General features: G+C 49.8%; 6 protein-coding genes across 6 annotated transcripts; 3 read left to right on the top strand and 3 right to left on the bottom strand.

Moving 5' to 3' along the window:
* Positions 1-1,153: 1,153 nt before the first annotated feature.
* Positions 1,154-1,656, top strand: ABOM_004455 (uncharacterized protein; the record flags this gene model as incomplete). Its single annotated transcript, XM_022531585.1, has 2 exons — positions 1,154-1,366; positions 1,534-1,656. The coding sequence occupies 2 exons, from the start codon at positions 1,154-1,156 to the stop codon at positions 1,654-1,656; spliced, it is 336 nt and encodes a 111-aa protein (XP_022390635.1).
* A 268-nt stretch (positions 1,657-1,924) lies between these two features.
* Positions 1,925-3,524, bottom strand: ABOM_004454 (sorting nexin-4; the record flags this gene model as incomplete). Its single annotated transcript, XM_022531584.1, has 2 exons — positions 1,925-3,121; positions 3,231-3,524. 2 exons carry the CDS (start codon positions 3,522-3,524, stop codon positions 1,925-1,927), a joined length of 1,491 nt encoding a protein of 496 aa, XP_022390634.1.
* A 460-nt stretch (positions 3,525-3,984) lies between these two features.
* Positions 3,985-6,556, bottom strand: kexB (kexin kexB; the record flags this gene model as incomplete). Its single annotated transcript, XM_022531583.1, has 2 exons — positions 3,985-4,750; positions 4,806-6,556. The coding sequence occupies 2 exons, from the start codon at positions 6,554-6,556 to the stop codon at positions 3,985-3,987; spliced, it is 2,517 nt and encodes an 838-aa protein (XP_022390633.1).
* A 1,868-nt stretch (positions 6,557-8,424) lies between these two features.
* ABOM_004452 (uncharacterized protein) lies at positions 8,425-12,898 on the top strand (the record flags this gene model as incomplete). The annotated part of the gene is made up of 6 exons (XM_022531582.1): positions 8,425-9,937; positions 10,010-11,274; positions 11,331-11,456; positions 11,509-11,711; positions 11,768-12,063; positions 12,123-12,898. The coding sequence occupies 6 exons, from the start codon at positions 8,425-8,427 to the stop codon at positions 12,896-12,898; spliced, it is 4,179 nt and encodes a 1,392-aa protein (XP_022390692.1).
* Positions 12,899-13,739: 841 nt separating this feature from the next.
* trr1 (thioredoxin-disulfide reductase TRR1) lies at positions 13,740-14,928 on the top strand (the record flags this gene model as incomplete). The annotated part of the gene is made up of 3 exons (XM_022531581.1): positions 13,740-13,761; positions 13,833-14,732; positions 14,789-14,928. 3 exons carry the CDS (start codon positions 13,740-13,742, stop codon positions 14,926-14,928), a joined length of 1,062 nt encoding a protein of 353 aa, XP_022390691.1.
* Positions 14,929-15,353: 425 nt separating this feature from the next.
* On the bottom strand, positions 15,354-18,773 carry aof2 (putative lysine-specific histone demethylase Aof2; the record flags this gene model as incomplete). Its single annotated transcript, XM_022531580.1, has 1 exon — positions 15,354-18,773. The coding sequence occupies one exon, from the start codon at positions 18,771-18,773 to the stop codon at positions 15,354-15,356; it is 3,420 nt and encodes a 1,139-aa protein (XP_022390690.1).
* Positions 18,774-20,525: the final 1,752 nt, after the last annotated feature.

Raw genomic sequence — 20,525 nt, 5'->3', positions numbered from 1 at the left:
GGAAGACGGAGCCGGCATGATTGGCCCCTAGGAGGATCAAATCTATATACTCTACAGTATCCTCGCTTTTCAGCTCAATCTCCATTGTCGATCATACCCACCAACGGCACTCAATTAGGATCGACTTCCATTCCTCCAGGAGCAGAGCCGATCGTTTGCGTTGTGTTGGAGCTAAATTGTATGGATGCACTGTACCTTTCTGGGCCGAGTTATCTCAAGATGCACCACTACTGCACATCACCATATCGAAGTGGGCTTACGTTGGATAGCTGCCACGGGCTATCAATTGGGTTGGGCTGACTGCGTATCGCCCGAAACCTAGAGGATATTGAGGTAGAAGGAGGTGGCCCGAGACTGGTGGAGTCTGTGATAGGAGCTGTCATTCACTGAAGAAGAGCATTGTGCATCTTACTGGCCTGTCAAAGGGGTCTTGAGTTGGGGGATGCGGATGGAAAGCTGAAACACCCTCAAGTGGAAGAATGTGCTACCGGGTTATAAATTATAAATAGCACCCATGTTCCACCGCAGCAGCGGGATGATAGTACTTTCTGAGTAAGATCGTATGTCAGATACTAGTAAGTTAACTATCGCTTTGAAAACCAGGGTGAGAGACAAATAGGTCTAGTGGGTGCTATATATAGATCGAATCCACCACCCCAAACCCCCCTCCCCGCGAGGGATTCTTCAGGGTCGAATCCCAAAGTGCCCCTCGGATTACATGACAGTCAGAAGTAGGATCAAAAAGCATAGACTAGTCCAGTATTAATTTAAAACCATGGCGGATGTTCTGCAAACACCCTGTCAATCTTCCGCTGCACATGTCAAATAAAAAGAATTCGATAGAATCAAATAAAAAGACTCCCATTCTTCAAGTTCATTCCCTTTGCCACGTAATCGCCATTCTGCTCAGGTGATGGATGCCTATTTCCATCTATACATACACAGCCTCAATACTCCTTGACTCCTCCCCAAACATGCATGACCCTCACTGATTGAACTGCCCTTCCACCACCAATTCGATTCATCAACCAACCAACCAACCAACCTCGCCTTCACAAATCTCAATAAACTTCAAGAAAAAGAAGCAAGAAAGAAGGGAAAAGAAAAAAAAGAAAAAAGACACAGAGCAGGGTAGAAAGCCAAAAAAAAAAAAATGACATCCACGACATCCATAACGACAACCAAAACGACTACAACAACCCCACCAGCCAAAAAGAACAAAAATACTCCAGCAGAAACAACGCTGGACCTCAGCGCCAACTTCGCCAACAACCGCAAAGGAGCCGTGGGCTATGACCACGAGGTCTACCTCCAATTAACGGCGGGGAGGAACGCTGAGAAGACGCCGAATCAGATGTATCGGGAGGTAGGTCGATTGCTTTTTTTCTTTTCTTTTCTTTTCTTTCCGTTCTTTTTTTTTTTTTTTTTTTTTTTTTTTTTTTTTACCTTGCTATTCTTCTCCTAAGGACGGGATTCTATCCTCTACGATATGACGTGTCCCCTCATGGATTGAAATTGTGTTTTCTTGAATAGGAACGTGTTCGGCAGAGGACTACGAGGGCTTTGGATCCGGCGATTTTGGATCCGCAGGGGGAGCCTGGGCCAGTGGACTTTGAGTGTGCGGAGCACGAGGGGGTCAAGGAGCGGTTGAGGTAATTGGATTCGGGCTGCTGCATTGCATTACTGTTGCTTCTGCTTCTAAAGGTGTTGCTGCGATTGGGCTATGGTATTTGCAAGGAAGATAAAGCTATAATGCCGCGGGTTGTAAGCTACGACAACGTAAACTGTCATGGAATAGTGGCAGAATGGCCGTGAAAAGGAGTACCGGGTAGAGGGAATAGATAGAAGCTGACAAGAGGGGGCGCAAATAGGAAGACAACAGAAATCACTCGTTCATGTCACATCAAGTATATCATCCACGCACTTATCGTGTTGCAATACTCTCCTGTGGGGCGGGTTCTTCGTGATTTTCATCTAAATCACCTTCCATCTCCGCGACAAACCTCTCCCATGTATTCAACACTCCCTGGTAGAAGTCAATATGCTTCTCGGCCAACGCGCCGAGAGTGTCCCGGAATTCAACCGCCTTGATCCGTTCGAAATCCGCAACTTCACGGACAACCTCTTCATCGAACATCTCTGACGTGGTCTTAGCAGATTCTACTTCGCGAGTCAGTTCGTCGATGCGCAACTCTAATTTTCGGACCCGCTCCCGGCGTGACTGCTCATGGTCGACACCACGCATGTCTTCCATCTTGGAGCGGATGAAGGACGCAGGCGATGAGGTAAGAGGATTAGAGGCATAGTAGGATGATGGGTTGGTGGCGAGCGAGTCTCGCTCGCTCACAGCTTTGTTGCGGTAGTCCACTAAGGCCTCAAAGTCGAGTTGCTTCTGCTCACGCGTTTTCAGAAGCGCCTTAACGGACACGATGTAGGCCTCCATATCCCGGAGCGAGCCAAGGTAGTTCTGATCCGTGTGGTCTTTGAGACCTTTCAGCCCGCGTCCCGTCTCTTCCACCGACGCCGCGAATACCTGTAAGGGAACTTCAACGTTTGGCTCCAGAGACACCAGTTTGCGGAATTGCGTCGCCAGGTCATTGTAGTCGGTCTCCAAATCGGACTCGCGCCGAGCAACCCTGGCGACGATCTTCTCTACGTGATTGAGATCTTCATCCAACTTATCTGCCTTCTCCCGAACCTCAATGAACCGGCGATCGGGTTTGTGGACTTTCGTAAACGCATTCACGAAAGTATCGGTAAAGTTGTCAAAAATTCCTGGGGTACCGCTGTTGTCTGTCGGATTGGTGGATGTGCGAGAGGTGTGAAGCCGCATATGCGCATTCCAGTCGGGGGATTCTAAGAAGATAGCAAGCAAAGGAGCCCGGCGAAGCACCGGATGTAATGCCAGGCGCTTTAGGAATCGATGTAGTGACCAGGCACGTCGTGTAGTAAATTCGGGCCCGAACCGATCCCCCCGCACGTATTCCATTTTATGCTTGTCTGGTAGAGGTGGGACGGCGCAGGCAGGATACTCACGATAGAGCGTCTTGTATAGGAAGAAAAAATCCGTAAATCGTCTGCGCACTGCAAACTCTGACCTCTGGAAGGACTTGAAATCGGTCTGCGATGCCCCTCCGGTCAGTACAGTGAATTGTTTGCTGGGCAACCAGGGAGTCTGGGGTCTGCCATGAAAGGCCGGAGGCAACTCCCGGGGAAACGGGACAACTCACTTGCGTTGTAACCAAGTAAGAGATATATGCGTCTTTGGTACCGTCATTCTCTTTCAGTGGTGAATCCACCCGACATTCCAACACCCCATCCCCGATACCTGCTAGATCGACCGCATCTGCCAGTGGCCCGGCTTGTGGGGTTTCGTGAGCTGAGCTCATTCTCCGTTTGCCATTGGCATCATGACTTGCTGCAGGCGACTCTTCGACATCAGTGCCCGAAGTGGTTGGACGAGAGATATCGCTCTCTGGTTCGTGTCTCCAAGAGACATTGTCAAAGTCATCGTGCTGATCCATCGAGGGGTTGCCGGTTGGGAAAGCGGCAACTTAGCACAGGTAATTGTACAAGTCAAAAGAAGCTTGTAAACAATTTATATCACCGGAGAGACTCGATGTAGAGAAACTCGGGATATGAGGAGCTATGGTTGATGGTGGTACGTAGATCGATAAATGGGAGGGTGAGAAGTTGCGGAGGCAGCAGTGGAGCAGTCAATTGGAGAAGCGGCCGCACAGCGTCATCGGCCCAAGCGCCAAGACCCCATCCACTTTTTAGCGCGCTTTGCAACAGCTACGATGACCGGATGTATGTCCTGTATGGGTCTATTTTGTCAAGTAAGTCGAAGTTATATACAGCAGCCTTCGTTCAACATCAATAATTCACAAGATCCATGTAACACATCCCATCTGATATAACCGAAACGCGCCGCACGAGGACCACTATAGGATAGAAGCAAATGCAAGTCTAGTCCAAACTATACTATGACCGAGCATGGTCGCCACTTGTGCTACCTCGCCGTTCGCGATCCCCACTAAGGGCATGATCCCTATAAGGCGCATCATCATCATCGCTAAACAAAGGCTCTTCGTCGCTTTCCCCAGCGAAAGCGTTGTAAAGCTCACCTCCCCGGCGTTGTGTACGACCTGAACGCCCGTTCATAGCCTGCGTTTCGTCCTCATCTTCTATCATTTCGAAATCGTAATCATCACGAGGATCATTACGCTGGCGCTTTCGTCGCTGTACGTGGAAGTAGACCCCAAGTCCAATACAGAACACAATGATCGAACTGATCGCAGCGTAAATCCAAGCCTGAGTCCGTTTAGACGCACCGAACGTAGGGAAGAAGGACGGCAAAAAGCTATCCGTAGAGGAGATAGTAGAGGGCGATTCAGTAGAACCGGGTTTCGTCGGGGTGGGAAGTTCAGATGTCTCTTGAGCAGGAGCCTCTGAAGGCGTCGTTGGTTGCGCAGATGGCTTTGCGTTCACCGGACGATCGACGGGATCAGTTGGGACAGCTGGGTCTTCAGTCTTGGTTGGGACAGAACCAACGCTAGTGGTAGCAACAATGGCATCTTCAATCGAATGGTCATCGTCGTGCTCATCGGGCATAGGGTGAAGGGGCTGGCTGGAGCCGTCGATGGAAATTCCCCAGAGGTTGAGCCGCCAATCAATGAATTCTCCAACATGATCGTTGACATTGGTATCCTTAACAATGACCGTCCACTTTCCAACACCGGACTCGCCCCTAAAGGGAAATGTCAGACTGAGTACGATAACTAAAGTACGGGGGTAATACATACCAATGAGCCACAGTCATAAATGTCCAATCGTCATAGCCAGCCTTTGCATTATCTGATCGTCGCGCTGTACTCAGATGGCTGACGATACCTTCGGGGCTGCGCAACTCAACGCTGATATCGCCTCGGCGAGTGTGATTTACATTCATGGTCACAGTGACATGTTCCAACTTCTCGACATTGGCCTGGTACATCATATCCTTGGTAATTTCGTATGAGCTGGCAAGTCCCTGGTCACCTTGTGGGATTTCATGCTTCACCCGCAGCCACGGTGAGTGGAACCACGCCTGTGGTTTCACCAGCTCCCACGTCTTGGCCAGCTGGACCAGTGAATATGCATCTACTTTCCCAAAACCCCAGTCATGGCTAAACTTCTTCCCCATCTTGGTAGTTTGCCAGCTCCCATCGTCTTCGTGGACGGGAACTGCGGTCTCTATCATCAGGTACTGGGCATCTCGCCAAGTAAGTTCCGGTCTGGCACTAAGAGCAAGGGCTATGGTACCCGCAGCTAGCGGACCTGCGGCAGAAGTTCCGCCATGAAGTGAATAGCATTTATCAGTTCCAACGTCGGTGGTATGAATCGCGTCACTCGAGCCACTGCTATAAGCGACGACCAGCTGGGCAGAGCATGATTCCGAGTAGCTGGGATGTTTGCCCTCTCGATCAATAGCACCGACGGTGATGCTGTAAATACTGTTCGTGTAACCATCGAAATTGCAGTTGTCATCGTACCCGGCACCATTTCCAGCTGCAAAAACGAAGATAGAGCCTTTGCCTCCTCGGCCATTTTGGATACCGTTAACCATAGCTCGTTTGATAAGAATCCCCGGCGCCTCCATCGTGGCGCCGTCATCTGGAGGGCCCCAAGAGCATGAATAAATATCATTGCGCTGAAAGCCAAAGTTGATGGCAGCAGCCTCATCTGCATCGTCAATGGGCGCGGACAAGATCCGAATTCCCGCAACTTGGCTGTCGTACGCAACACCTACTCCACAGACATCGTTCCTAGCTGCTCCGATTTCACCAGCGCATCTTGTGCCATGCCTATCATCACCAAGTCGCGGTCTAGGTTCCGGTACATGGTCGTTAAAGTCGTAGGAGCCCTCAGCAAAGTAGTTAGGTTTGAGGTCATTGCTGTACATGTCTAACCCGTCATCGACCACAGCCGTGATGACACCTTTTCCCGTGATACCGTCTAGCCAGACGTCCGAAACATTGAGGTCATGGCCAACTTGGACAGTATTGTAAAGATGCCACTGTCCACCGAAGATGGGATCTGTAATCCCAAGTGAAGAGGCAATCCGTTTCTGAGCTTGGGCAGCTACGGGGTCCTCTTCTTTCACAGACGCCCTCGGCGCCACGTCTGCTGGAGGGGCCCTTTTTACTAGTCGCTGCTTTGGGGCTAACTTTTGAGACCAGAGTATACCACTCAAATCTCTTTCCCTCGTATCCAATGTCTTGCCACGACCTTCTCCGGCACGAGTTGACCTTTTTCTGATACGTGCATGTTCGAGTAGCGCATCGAGGTTTGCACCGTTCTCCTTGGGTATAGAGAAGGTATGGTGTTGTGTGAGTTCCCCTACTTGACCCTCGTGGCGTGCTCCGAGGCGCTGGGCGATCTCATCTGGAGAGGTGGAGTCGTCAAGATGAAGAGCAAAGAAATCGCGCGTCTCGTAGGACCGTCGAGGATGGACTGATGCCGTCGCAGCGCAAAAGAGGCCGAACGCCACCGTTGCACTTTCGGAAAGCCGCATTGTGGGAGTAGCGTGAATCGAGATGGGCCCCTATCAGTACTGGTAGTAGGGCGAGATGAGGACAAATAAGATAGTTGCCATCAATAGAACAGTACCAGACTCTTCAGTAGATGGCTCGCAATTCAGTAAGCAACTTCAAGGAAAAGAATGCTATAAAGACAAGGAATCAGGAATATAAACAGTAAGGGGGGTATGAAATGGTTATGTACTCATGAGCACTGCTCGGTGAAGTTGTCGCGGAGGCGGAGTTCGAGAATGGTGTTCACTTCGGGGAAACAGCGGAGCCTTTTGCCTTAGGCGACGAATCCATTGTTTAACTTTACATGATCTCCACTGTCTTAATTTTTAGTGCTCAGGTAGCATTCATTCAATACTAAACATTGATTACACTACATGATCGAGAACATCATGGCCCCATGTTTCAGCTTTTCGGTTAGATGAACATTCTTGCCATATTTTAATACAGACTGTATCTTTCTTATCGGCAGCTGGATTTCCACTCCCTTACAGTGAAACCCCCTCAGACTTCCAGTGAAGGGATGACATGAAAAGTACTCCGTATACGAGGTAACCGTAGTCAACATGGGCGGGAGCCAGTTACTAAGAACCGAGAGAAAGAGTTCAAAGGACTATTCAGCCCTGTTTTAGTGACTTCTATTCTTATTGTGAGTTTTTTTTCCCCCTTCTTTTCCTTCTGTACTACATGTACAATAAAATGAGATGACGAATACAATAGACTAATCAACATTGTGTGAAAATTGAAGTATGCTGCTCTAGAGAGCCTAGGTAATGTCCATACCGATACCCCCCTTCGATGTATGTACTCTGTAATTTTCAAAATACCCCGACAGTCCCTCGGGATTCCTTTTTATATCAACCGCTCGGCCCATTCACAACCATAAGCCAGTATTTGCTCTATGAGGTACCGAGTCGTAATGAATCTACGGTCGATGTTGAAATAAGATTAATGATCACACCGCCAATTGGAGGATTTATATGAAACATCCCATGATTGATCACGGGGAGGAAACATGTCTCACTCAACCACAAGAATGCCATTCTCTTCTTTTACAATGTTACTAAAAAACCGACTATGTTCATACTCACCCGGTGCGGTGAGCTGTTGCAACATGACTACAGCACTGCCACTATTAATTACTTGTGAGGTTGTGATACACGGTTTACTTGACACAGCACGATGGAGTCTTTTCGTCATCTTTTCTATCCAGGCACCCTTCCACGCTCTTAGTCCGATTTTTCCTTCCGATTACAAGCTAATTTCTTTTCTTAGAAAGGAAGGGGGGGGGGAAGGTGAGCCAGTCGTGGTGCCTGGCGGGAACATGTTTAATGCAGGATGACTGACGAGTCAGCCCCGCATGGAAGATGCTGTGCTGGTTCGCCGTTGCCAGCCACCGACTTAATTCTCATTAGCCAGCACAATGGGATTAATTCGTCACTCCAATATAATCCTGTTAGCCTGTTGATTTTTCTGTCATCTCATGGATTTTTTTTTTTCATTCTTTCTGCCCCCTGGTCGAAATCGCGGTATTCGATCTTCTTACTTTCCTCTCATACGGTACAAATCCATCATTGTTACAATCCATATACATCGCTTGTATACTACTCCGCAACTTCCAGCTCTGCGAATTAAGCGATGATCCATTCTTTCAGTGCCATCACCATGTACTAACACGACCTGGTTTGGCCGAATCATCTGCTACTGTCACAAATTTGGATACGAATTGATTCTTTTTACGATCTTTATTGGTGTCTCTCATCTTTCTATTCCCCGCGCATTCATTTTTTACCAGTGATAAAGTACAGAAGCTTTCCGGGCAGTGTCGTAAAGGATCCGAAAGCCTTGAAGAATGGCTACAGCTAGTTCCCAGAGGCCGACTAATGGAGGCTCATTACCTCCTCAATCTGTCCCTCTGAATGGTGTACCACACGCACCATCGCACCGACGGCAGCAGTCGTACGGCATGAAACCTACCGCATTGGATTACGAAACTGATAGCGATCAGACTTACGGATCCATCGATGTCCCACGGACTCAATCGGGACCCTACAAGAATAACCCTGCTGCAGCTCGTGGTCGTCAAACTTCTCGCTCGTTCTCCGCAAGGACCAAAGACTTGTCCCGCGAAGGGCATCCGAACTGGAGGGAAAAGCCATTACCTTCCGAGCCATATACCTCACCTGATGAATACGCCACTTCACAGGGAAGCATAACTGAGTCTGGACTTTCTATCTCAAGCTCGGTGAAGCCGGATGATTCTCCCATGGCACCACCACGTAGAGACAGTCACCAAGCACCGCTAAGTCGCTCTAACACGGTACGCTCCACGGCTGAGCAAAAGCATGATTGGGCGGCAGATCGGTCACCTCTTCAAAAACTTGAAGTGGCACTGACTGGGATCAGCAAAGAGGAGAAGAGAGCGCGAGTCTTGGAAGCTGAGATGAGGGTGAAAGAACGGATGGCACGGCAGCAATCTGAAAATAATAGTCGCACATCTGTTCCAGTGCAATCTCACCAGGATACTATACCACGAGATACTTCAAGCCCTCTAACGGAAGTTCCTCGGCAGACAGATCCTGAGCAGTCAGCTCTACCGCGACAAAGACCGGCTCAAGGTCCTTCAGACAAAGCAAAACCTCCTCACGCGCGAACGTCCTCGGTACAACATCCAGTGCCATTGCCCGCTAACGTGCCACAGCCTGCAAGAGGCTACCCCCAGAATACAGGTGTTGTCAGGACTGGTAATGCTCCCAGACGGTCTGTGTCCGTGAGCCATCCAGCTGGAAATAATGCTATGGGCTCACAATCAATTAAACCAAATATGCCGCGAGGGAATAGCGGCCCTTACACTGCGGATAGTCCCCAGGCCCACCGGTATCTTGCTCCTACTGCAGGACAAATGCCACATCTGAGCCCTGCAGCGTCCGGGGCTAGACCAGTACCGCAAGCTATAAGAAGGAAAGAGCCCCCCACAGCGGTCATTGAGCCCCAGCAAGCAGACCTGAAGGCCTACCCGATTGGGACTGGATCTACTGGTAATGCTATACCTGCACACTCCGATTCGAGTCGAGAGCCAGGCGGGAATGCCACGATGACATCTCAAAGTTTTGAGCGCGAGCCTGCGTTGCAGCCTAAACCTAAACGGCAGACTGTTTCGTTCGATGTCCCACCGCCAACGCCTCCACCTTTGTCTGAGTGGAAAACAGCACCAGTGGCAAGACTGGGTGCTTCTGACTTTGACTACCAGAATTTCGATGTCGATAAAAGTAAGGCGTGGTGGGAAGGTGGCGGAAGCAACAACCGCAGAAAGAGTAGGGCTCTGCCAATCAACTACCAGAAGCCACCAAACACTAAGCCATCGGGTAGGTCCTATCCTTTGATATGCTCGCCCAAGATTGCAGATTCCCGGAACTGATACTAAGTGTGACATATAGCGAACAAGCGCTTCCAGCCACATCTGTTTCTTAAATGTGGTCCTTTACTCCGTTACGGAGGCTTGAAGCGGGTGCGAATAGATGGACCCAATGGGGCGTTCGATAAGGAAACTTGGAGAGGGAGTGTGTTGATTGTGACAAGAGATTCTCTCTCTTCATATGAGCCACCACCTACTTTAAGGTTATTTCCTCAGCCAATGGATCTGCTACCTCCTCCTCCGACTGAACTGAATGGAGAGAATTCTGAACTAGCCCCTGAGTATGTGGACCCGACAGCTGGACTTATAAAGTTGGGGCGAGATGGCAGGCCTCTCTATGTTAAGCCAGTAGATCATACAGAAGAGGAGCTGGACCTCTCATGCATTGAAAATGACGACGGCATCTATGAGATGTCACCCAGTATCATTGACTACAGCAGCGAGGGCATCAAGCAACCCATCCCTGCTAACAGGGTCCATTCTATGGATGGAGAAACCGCTGGATTCTACAAGGAGGTTGCAGGGGCCCGTCTCTATGCCGACCCAGGAAGAGACATCACGTTCTGGAGGTTTAATATTGAGATTGAATTAGGAAATACCCAGCAGCGGATTGCATATCGTCTCAACCAAGGACCGGCTCTGGGATTCTGGGTGCCTGCCAGGGGACAGTCAATGAACATAATGTACCACACATGTAACGGCTTTGCCCCAGGCGTTGACTCTAACAAACTCTGTGGTCCAGACCCTCTGTGGCGAGACGTGCTCAATGAGCATCAGACTCGCCCATTCCACGTCATGATTGGTGGGGGAGACCAGATATTCAACGACAGAATTACAGCAGAATCGCCCTTCTTCCAGGAATGGGTCAAGATGAAAGATATCCATGAGAAGTACGACACGCCGCTAAACATGGAGTTCAAAGCGGAATTGGAAAACTCTTTTCTTGAGCACTATGCACGGTGGTTTTCACAGGGGCTTTACTCCCTTGCAAACTCGCAAATACCCATGGTTAACCTCTGGAATGACCATGAGATCATCGAAGGCTTCGGATCTTACCCCGATGAGTTCATGAGCACGCCCGTAATCTCAGGGCTTGGCAACATCGCATTCAAATACTACTTGCTATTTCAGCACCACAGCGTTCCAGAAGAGACCGAAGCAGATGAGCCTAGTTGGCTGCTTGGGGCTCTTCCTGGACCGTACATCAACCACCGCAGCCGCAATTTGTTCATGTCTCTAGGTGGTGGGGTGTCTCTCCTTGGCCTAGACTGCCGGACTGAACGCATGGTAAGACCATAGAACCTGCTTAGTAGCAGAAAAACAGTGCTAACAGTATATTCTAGAATGACGAAGTGCTTAGTGAACAAACCTCTGATCTAATTTGGGACAGGTGCCATCGTGAAATTGTCCGGGGCGAGACGAAGCACTTGCTAGTGCTGCTGAGTATTCCGGTTGCATATCCTAGGGTGGTATGTTACGAGCGCTATAATTGCAATTGTTTCCCTTCTAACCTTCTCACAGGCGATGGTGAAAAACATTCTAAACAGCCGGAAATCGCTCGGCAAAGCCGGGATTTTTGGTGGTTTTGTAAACAAGACAGGGGGCAAAATTGAAATCTTTGATGATCACTGGACGGCTAAACACCACAAGTCAGAACGTCAATACTTGATCGAAGATCTTCAGGACTTGGCAGCAGACAAATCCGTCCGTGTGACCATTTTGAGGTAAGACATTGTACTCTGCTATCCTGTAGGGCGGACCTAACAAACTTCCTTTGCAGCGGCGATGTGCATTTGGCTGCCATTGGCCAATTCTACTCGAACCCGAGATTGAACTTGCCTAAGGACAAAGACTATCGATACATGCCCAACATCATTTCCTCGGCTATTGCAGACATTCCCGAGACGGAGATGGTGTCAGACACGCTCAACAAACGGAATCGAGTTCATCATCTAGATACTAACACAGACGAAGACATGATACCCATATTTACACATGATGTGAATAATAAGCCACGGAATAACAAACGGTTGCTACCACGCCGAAACTGGTGCTCCATCCGTGCGTATCAGCCAGGTCAGTTCTGATCTCATTGGCTTCTTGGCGCTTTTTTGTACGTTGCTAACTAGGCGCAGGCTTTACCCCACAGACAACACCGGAACCTGAATCGTCGCCGGTGGAGGAGCCTCGACCGGGCAAGCTGCAAAGGACACTGTCCCTGACGCGCGGGGACAGACCCCAGGGTAGCGGCGGCCTGTTACGCCGACTCTCGGGGCGTGGACGGCCACCGACTAAGGACTTTGACCTTAGAGGGAACCCAGTTGGGCGGCGTATGAGTATGGATGGCCCATTTCCTCCTGCAGAGACGGGTGATAGCTACTTTCCACCGCCCGCAAATTCCCGCCCAGCCCCATTCCTTCGACGGCCTACGAATCTGAGCCAGAAGGCATCTAAGAAGGTTGCAAAGCAGGGGGACGATGGGGTTGGCGCCTTCGTTAATTTAGAAGGGGGGTTGGCTATATCCTTGAACTTGGAATTAAACCCGAAAGACCCGTCTGGTATTACGACCCCATACAAACTGATCGTGCCGATGCTGCGGTACGAAGGGGATGAGTATGACCCCCCTGCAGCACCAGTTGCGAAGGGCTGGAAGCGGTGGTTGAGTGTACGGAGGAATAAGAGAGAAAAACAGAATGTGGAGGACACCGAAGCCGAAGAAGGATTCAGCGATGAAGACGAGGATGAGTACGACCAGCACGAGAATTATGGACGCTCAGCGGGACGCGAACATGAGTATGTTGCTGGTGGAGACGCGCCTCCGGAGACATTAGTTCCGGTTGCTAGTCCAGGCGAACTAGAGCATGATGGTGTTGCCGAGCCCTCGAGAAGGAGGAAGTGGTTTGGCCGATGAGCTGATTGATATGGTTTGATCTGATATGATTATGACGAGTGATGATGATGACGCTGACGATGACAACTATGATGATAATGAATGAATGTAAGATCTATGAACTACGCGCTGTATACAGTGGATACCCTCTCTGAATGTGATTGTAATGAGTCCTATGCCTCGATGTTTCTTATCAGGTGCATATTTGGGTTTTATGTACTCCGTAGATGTTGGATTTTGCCTGAATGCAGAGATCCCGGCGATTGATCCGAGATAAAGAATTGATCGATAATCAGTGGCGGTCTCGGCCCGTGACTGCTTTCTAAGCACCGCGGCACGTGACCCGGTCTCGCCGGTGCCAATCCCGGAATATTTTCCCCTTGTACCTGGTCGGAGAGGAAGAAAAGTCGTTTCCGTGGTATTCTTGTGCAATTCCATTCTTTGTCATTAATCGGGTTGATTCATCGTCCCCACAGGGATTCCAGGTAGGAAACCAGTCTCTTGGTTTCGACCGTTTAGCTAATCTTGAGCCATCCAGCCCTTTTTTCGTCAGACCGTCCCCACCACCCGGCAATCTGAGCCCCTCTTCGCCTCTTTCCCTGCGCTCTCCCTGAACGCCCATAATTAAAGCCGCCTATTTCCCAACCCGACTTTCTTTCTTTTCCTTCCCAATCTCCTCCCCAACACCGTCAAGCTGTTTTCCTTCGCTTCTCGACGACTTCCCTTTTCCTCTCTTCGATCCTCGCTCGGATTGACAGCCGCTGCTGCGTTGTCGCTGCACCAGAAATCCTCCCCGTCCGCTTCAGTTCTATCGAATAATCTTTCGACGCCCCTGCGCGTCAGTCAAAGTTCGGCATCCAGGATGGTGCACACCAAGGTCGTTAGTGAGTTTTCCTCACTTCTTGTATACAATGTTGCCCAGTATCGGTTGGAGATACTAACTGGTCCCCCGTAGTCATTGGCTCCGGCCCCGCCGCCCACACCGCTGCGATCTATCTCTCTCGTGCAGAGCTCAAGCCTGTCCTCTATGAGGGTATGCTGGCTAACGGTACTGCCGCTGGCGGTCAGCTCACCACCACAACCGACATCGAGAACTTCCCCGGCTTCCCTGATGGTATCGGTGGTACAGAGCTGATGGAGAACATGCGCAAGCAGTCCGTCCGTTTTGGAACTGAGGTCATCACTGAGACTATCTCGAGAGTGGATTTCTCGCAGAGGCCGTTCAAGCTGTGGACGGAGTGGAACGATGGTCCTGACAATGAGCCCGCCCACACTGCCGATGCTGTCATCATCGCCACTGGTGCCAATGCCCGTCGTCTCAACCTGTCCGGTGAGGACAAGTACTGGCAGAACGGAATCAGCGCCTGTGCTGTCTGTGACGGTGCCGTGCCAATCTTCCGTAACAAGCCCCTCTATGTGATCGGTGGCGGTGACTCTGCTGCCGAAGAGGCCATGTTCCTGGCCAAGTACGGCAGCTCTGTTACTGTTCTGGTCCGTCGCGACAAGCTTCGTGCCAGCAAGGCCATGGCCAGCCGTCTTCTGGCCCACCCCAAGGTGACCGTTCGTTTCAACACCGTTGCGACCCAGGTCCTGGGTGAGGAGAAGCCCATGGGCTTGATGACCCACCTGCGTGTCAAGAACACCGTCACCGGCGAGGAGGAGACCGTCGACGCTAACGGCCTTTTCTACGCCGTTGGCCACGACCCCGCCACCGCCTTGGTCAAGGGCAAGATCGACCTCGACGACGAAGGATACATCATCACCAAGCCTGGCACCAGCTACACCAGCCTGGAGGGTGTCTTCGCTTGCGGTGACGTCCAGGACAAGCGCTATCGCCAGGCCATCACCAGTGCCGGTATGTCATGACCCACCATTACCCCCGTCACATCATATACTAACAGTCTTTTACAGGCTCCGGCTGCGTTGCTGCTCTCGAGGCTGAGAAGTTCATCGCTGAATCCGAGTCCCCTGAAGAGGAGGCTCCCGTCAACGAGGTCAAGCAAGACCCTCAGGGTAACACCGCGGAGTACAAGTCCAACCCTCTCCTCTAAACGTCTCCGTCCCGCCACACCTGCTCTATAGATCCCTCATCACCACCTCTTCATCACACCTAGATCTGCCCCACACCGGCTGACGATCATGTTTCATGTCCTACGGATATATCCATTTTGCTTATTTTGATGGCTGTTTATATTAGACTTCAGCGTTCTGGTCATTCTCCTCGGTTTGTGATGGGAAGTTTAATACATTTTTTTCGGTCCCTTCGATGATACTCGTGGCGCGCATGTTTCATGGGTCGCTGAAACTATGAATTTCATATCAATAGACTAGAATATAGAGTAATTCTCGAGGATCCTGATTCAAATCTGGTTTCATTTGGTAGTACAAGAGATGGTCGTTAAGAGAATATATATCTACATGGTATGCATCAACTCGTGCAAGTCATGATAGGAGCAAGATCGTCCAGAGGCTAATCTCAACAGCTCGACAAGTCAGAGTAATGCAAGGAGCCCTTCAGTTGTACCCCATTTGTGTGGGAATGAACAGTCGGAGCAGTAGCTACTCTGTGGGTCTGATCGCTTGAGTTGTTTGTATGTTGTCCCAATGAAGAAGTGGACGAAGTAGTAGCACCAGCGGCAATTGACAAATGATTTGTCGGCACAGCAGTGTCCGCAGAACGTACACCACCCCAACTTCCAAACGGATTAGCTGCATACCACTTTGTCTTCAGTTCACCCGCCTTCTGCTCCCACTCGGTGATCTGTTGTTTCCATCGGCTCCACATTTCCGCATTTGTCTGTCGGTTGACCTCTGTCTGCTCGATGTACGGCCGCTTTTCCTCTTCGCTGGCTCGCCGCCACATGAGCCCGAGCTCATGACGGACCTCATCGCGAGCAGCTTTGGCGTTAGGGTCGTTCGTTTCTGCTCGGCGAACTTCGTCGCATTGGGCGCGGCATATCCCCCAGTAGTCTTTTTGGTAGAGGAGGAAAGGGTTTAGGCCGGTTCTTGCGGGTCGGGGCATGGGCGGGCCTATTTCCGATTGAATTGATGTCCACATCGCATGTTCGTAAGCTTGCTGACGGGCTGATGTGGGTGAGGTTGATTCTGCTGGGTTAGTGAGGGGATTGCTAGTGGCTGACGCTACGGGCATGTGCGGCTCTTTTCGCTTCTGTCCTGCTGCTGTTGGAATGCTAAATTCTGCCTTTCCTTTCTCTGGTACGAGGGGGTTCGGTAGCTCTATGGGACCTAGGATAGATTCGATCACCTCAGAGCCGGCACGGAGCCCAGAGAGATATGCCCCGTGGACAGTGGCAGGATGAGTGCCACATGTCGCCTCCCCTGCAAAGTGCAAATTGCCAATCGGCTTGGCCATCAGGTCGTAATCTCCTGGAAGTGCTTGCGCCGCCACATAGGAATAGCTGCCCCTAGTGAACTTATCGGACTTCCATCTGGTGATTATTGTTTCTAGTGGATCGGGAACCACCGTATGTTTGAATACATTGCGGAGTTGGCTGGTCACCTCAGCAATAATTTGATCATCAGGTGTACATTCCGCCTGAAGAGCGGCATCTCCGGCCATAAGAGCAATTAGGACGGGAAGTCCGGTAGTCTTCAGACAATTCCAGAAAAGGTAGAATCGACCTCGGTTAGCAGCATAATCTTCTTGAATGGTGCTGTTTCGATTTGTGGGTTCGCGCAGAAGCCCAAACATATCTCGTTCAGTGTCCCAGAATGGTTGGTCAAACACCAGAATCACCTTGTTCATTACTCCAAACCCAAGTCGATCAATGGCTCCACGTTTCCATTCTGGTAGAGGAGGTTCAAACTGTATGGATTGATGCTTGAGAACTCCCAAGGAGCCGGTGAAGACCACTTTGTCTGCCACAAATGATTCGCCATCTTCACAGTGAACAACTGTCTTTTGTTTTCCCATTCCAGATGGGTCATATGATATCTTGGACACTATCTTGTTTGTTCGAACGTCGAGTTTTGTAGGTAATGAGAATAGTCCATATGGGACTTGTTGATATCCACCTACTACCTGCGAATGCTCGCCTTCGAACTCATTCCCTATATCTTGATCCCATCCGGAAAGACTAAGTCTACTGACGTTAGTCGCGTTTGCATATTCCAAATTGGCAAAGTGCCAGTTAATCAAACGCATGTCTTTCGGGGATAACGGGAGCATCCGCTGGTATTGCCGGATGCCCTCGTCCAGCACAGCACCTAACGTTTGAGACGACGAAACCTTAGCGACAGGGTCCAGGTTTAAAGTAGCATTAGCTGGAACACCGTCGTTCAATCTCCAACCGTTCAGGTGACATGTAAAAGCAGCTGGTTGCTCCTCCGGGCGTGCAAGATCTGCGCTCGGGGCTCCAGGCGCCTTGATGTCCGCGGTTTTATGACCTACGCCTCGGCGGACACGCTTTGTAGGAAGCAGAAGGCCGATAGTACCAGAAGCCCTTGCTTCCTCGTATTGTCTTACTGTGACACCATCGCTTGTTGACAAATCACGACCTGAATCAATCAATCCCCGGTCGCCTTCTGCGGTAGGAACGACGATGGATTTATGTCGATAGAACCCGGAACGGTCCAGGACATCATCATAGAGCCTTTCATCCATCGCATCCTGAACCTCATCCACCGGTGAGCCATCTATATCATAAATTGTCGAGATGTCGCGTAACAAATGATATGGAAGAGCCAGCTGGCTCCGAATGATTGGGTCTAACGGATTACCACGGTCGAAACCAACAACTATATGCGCACCCATCTCGGCCTTAGGGACTAGTCCGGGGCCTAACTTAGACGTCTGAAGACTTCGCAAAGGATGTGAGTATATACGACCTCCAATTCTGCGTCTTCCTTCTAACAAAATGACCCGAGGGGCTGTGGACGCGTCGCGATAATGACGAAATAGACCTTCCAAGTGCCGTGCGCAACCTAGACCTGACATTCCAGCCCCAATCACGACCACCACGGGACCTTCCTTGCGCCGGCCTTTCTTTGGAGCTACAAAAGGCATAGGAATTTCGACGCAGCCAAAGTTGATGTACCCATTTCGTACCAGCCATTCATATGCGAAAGAGGCGAGGTTCATCCAACGGTAGTCCTTCGCACACCCAAGAGCTTCCTCCTTGGAAACGCTTACCATCGGATTTCGAGTCCAAAGTCGAAGTATACCGTTCCGTATGTTCAAATATACCGTGACGTGCAGATGACACAAATGGTCCTGCAACGCTTCCTGCTCCTTTAAGTGCAGCGCGTACGGATTAAGTCTGGATGCATAAGCTGCAGAGACACATTGCTGAGCGTAAACTGCAGCTGGGAGTCTCGAAGGTATGGAGGATCTTGGGCGACATGTCGTAAACCCATTCCCGCTATCTGCATTTTTAGTGTCTGTGACGAGAGAAGATGAAGAGGGCTTATTGATGACAGTTATCGGTGGCATTAAATTATTTTGACTCGGCTGAGGCGTGAATGAAGAAGTTGTGACTGAATCGCTCGACCTACCATGGGCCGTGGTTGAATGAACATCCTGAGACAGATAGTCTGTGCTTTGGGACCTAGAGTCAACCCCCTCTAAAGTTGTTCTTTCTACCCGAATACCTGGACTCGAGTTGATATTAGAGACAGAATACAGATTTGCGACATTGGCTTGACTCAAGTCGTTATTCAACTTTGAGGCATGAGCCTTCATCACGCTAGCGTTCAACTGCAGACTGCCCTTTGGCAAAGTTTGGTTTGACGGCAGTAGGGAAACATGACCGCTGCCGTTGAAGCTAATGTTTGTTGGGATATATTGGTCTAGAGTGGTGACCTCATAAGAATGGCCATTTAGGCCATGCGTTTTCATCGAAGCTGCAGCTCCCATATTGCTGGCAAGGGGTGCCATTTTGTCGCGGTATGTGTTGTAGCAATGAGATCGACTATTGCCCAGTTCAGTAGAAGGTAACTATACTATACTGAGCCTATCCATAAATATAGCACTTCCATAATTTGAGAATACAGGCAGCACAGATCTCAACGTTTCAATCCATTGTGGGTCCACTCATCGGGAGCCGTTGGTGGCGGGAAGGAGAGAAGCTTGCTATGGGGGATGTACAAATTCCTTGAGAGAATGTCAGAACATGTTTTATGATTGTTTATAAACTTCTAAAGATACGGTTATAGGACATGAGAAAGGCCTCGAATCACATGGAGCAGGAGTCCATTGACTTACCTGAGATGTTAGTTCGAGGGGTTATTGGAGGCAAGAAAGATACTGATTATCCGAACCCATCACTTTCCTTCTACAACCGATGCAACCCTAAAGGATGGTACTGAAATGTAGCAGACCAACAGTCAGTTAGGGCCAATTGCCGATAAAGGCGAGAGAAGGCAAGAGTGCCAGGGATTTGGTAAAGCGCAGGGTGGTGTGAAACCTGAACTCTGAGGCTATCGACGGTGATTTGGTACTACGGACGGGCCCATGCGTATTTTTCAGTCCGAACCAAAGGCATGCCACATTCTGCAGGCTGCACTTCCGCGTGGTTTCCAGCCTTCTTACACTCACTCACTCTTTTGATCCCTTGTTATCGTGAACATCAGGTATATTTGATAAATACTGTGATTGACAAGGCAGTAATTGAGAATGGCCCCTCAAAAATCAGTGCCTTCATGCAAGAATTCTAAACCGGCATGCATATTTGACATTCTGACTTGCAGCGCTTACTTCTAGTCTCTAATGGCGGTAAAAACGCATGCAGGTTCCCCGACGTGAAGCGACCCTAAATTCCATAGTATCAGGATCAGAAGAAGCCAACAAGGTTGATACTAGTCATTCGCCATGCAAATGCGCCTTTGCCCCCAGAGATCTCTAAATTAGCGACATGATGACGTTTTACAATACTAGATCTGTCTAACCTTTTCAGGCCTTGTTATATATACTCAGGGCTTTGTGTCCACATATCCGGCTCTGAGGCCAGGAGTGATGGCTTTCTTCCGACTTTAGCTAGAGTGCTTACTCGTTACCGATTCACTTATGTTTCAGTGCATCATTATACAAACTAGCCACAAACCTCGTGCACCTCCAGCGGAAGTTCTCTATTGCATGTCACGGGAAGATGTTGAGAGTTTCCAACCAACCATGGGTGCCTTGGAGCGTAGCCTTCGCTCTTCTAGATACATGGTCGATGGGACTAGGAGATGTAGTTGATATGGAAACCGTCGGCGGGAGAGGTTACGCCAAAGTCTCTGACCTTCGGAGTATCGATGACGGATGCTATGTCGCGGTCTATACATGGATTTATACTAGAGATGAAGTTGTCGAGAGACTTCCTGTCAACGCGTTTTCAAGCCATTTCAGTAGGATGTGGCCCGTAGGAGCTCGCCATGAGTATATGCTCAGTACTGGCATGACATCACTAGCTGAGATACTACAGTTGAACGAGCACCAGATGCTGTAGTAGCAAGAATCTGCCATAGCGCGATATGTAGTACATCACCGAGGTCACGCCGAATTTAGGACGTAGAGAACGCGTGTTTAGAGTGGATCAAAGGGATTTCATTCACTGGTCCATCACGCCCTATTTCAATTGAGAGGTCCCTATTTCGATACCTCTGCGGGCTGTCTTAAATGTTTCTGAAGCGGGCTAGCGTTCGAATG

Source organism: Aspergillus bombycis, assembly GCF_001792695.1.
Source record: "Aspergillus bombycis strain NRRL26010 chromosome Unknown contig00027, whole genome shotgun sequence".
Taxonomy (NCBI): domain Eukaryota; kingdom Fungi; phylum Ascomycota; class Eurotiomycetes; order Eurotiales; family Aspergillaceae; genus Aspergillus; species Aspergillus bombycis.
The sequence above is the reverse complement of the archived record's forward strand: the minus strand, read 5'-3'. Positions and strand labels throughout refer to the sequence as shown.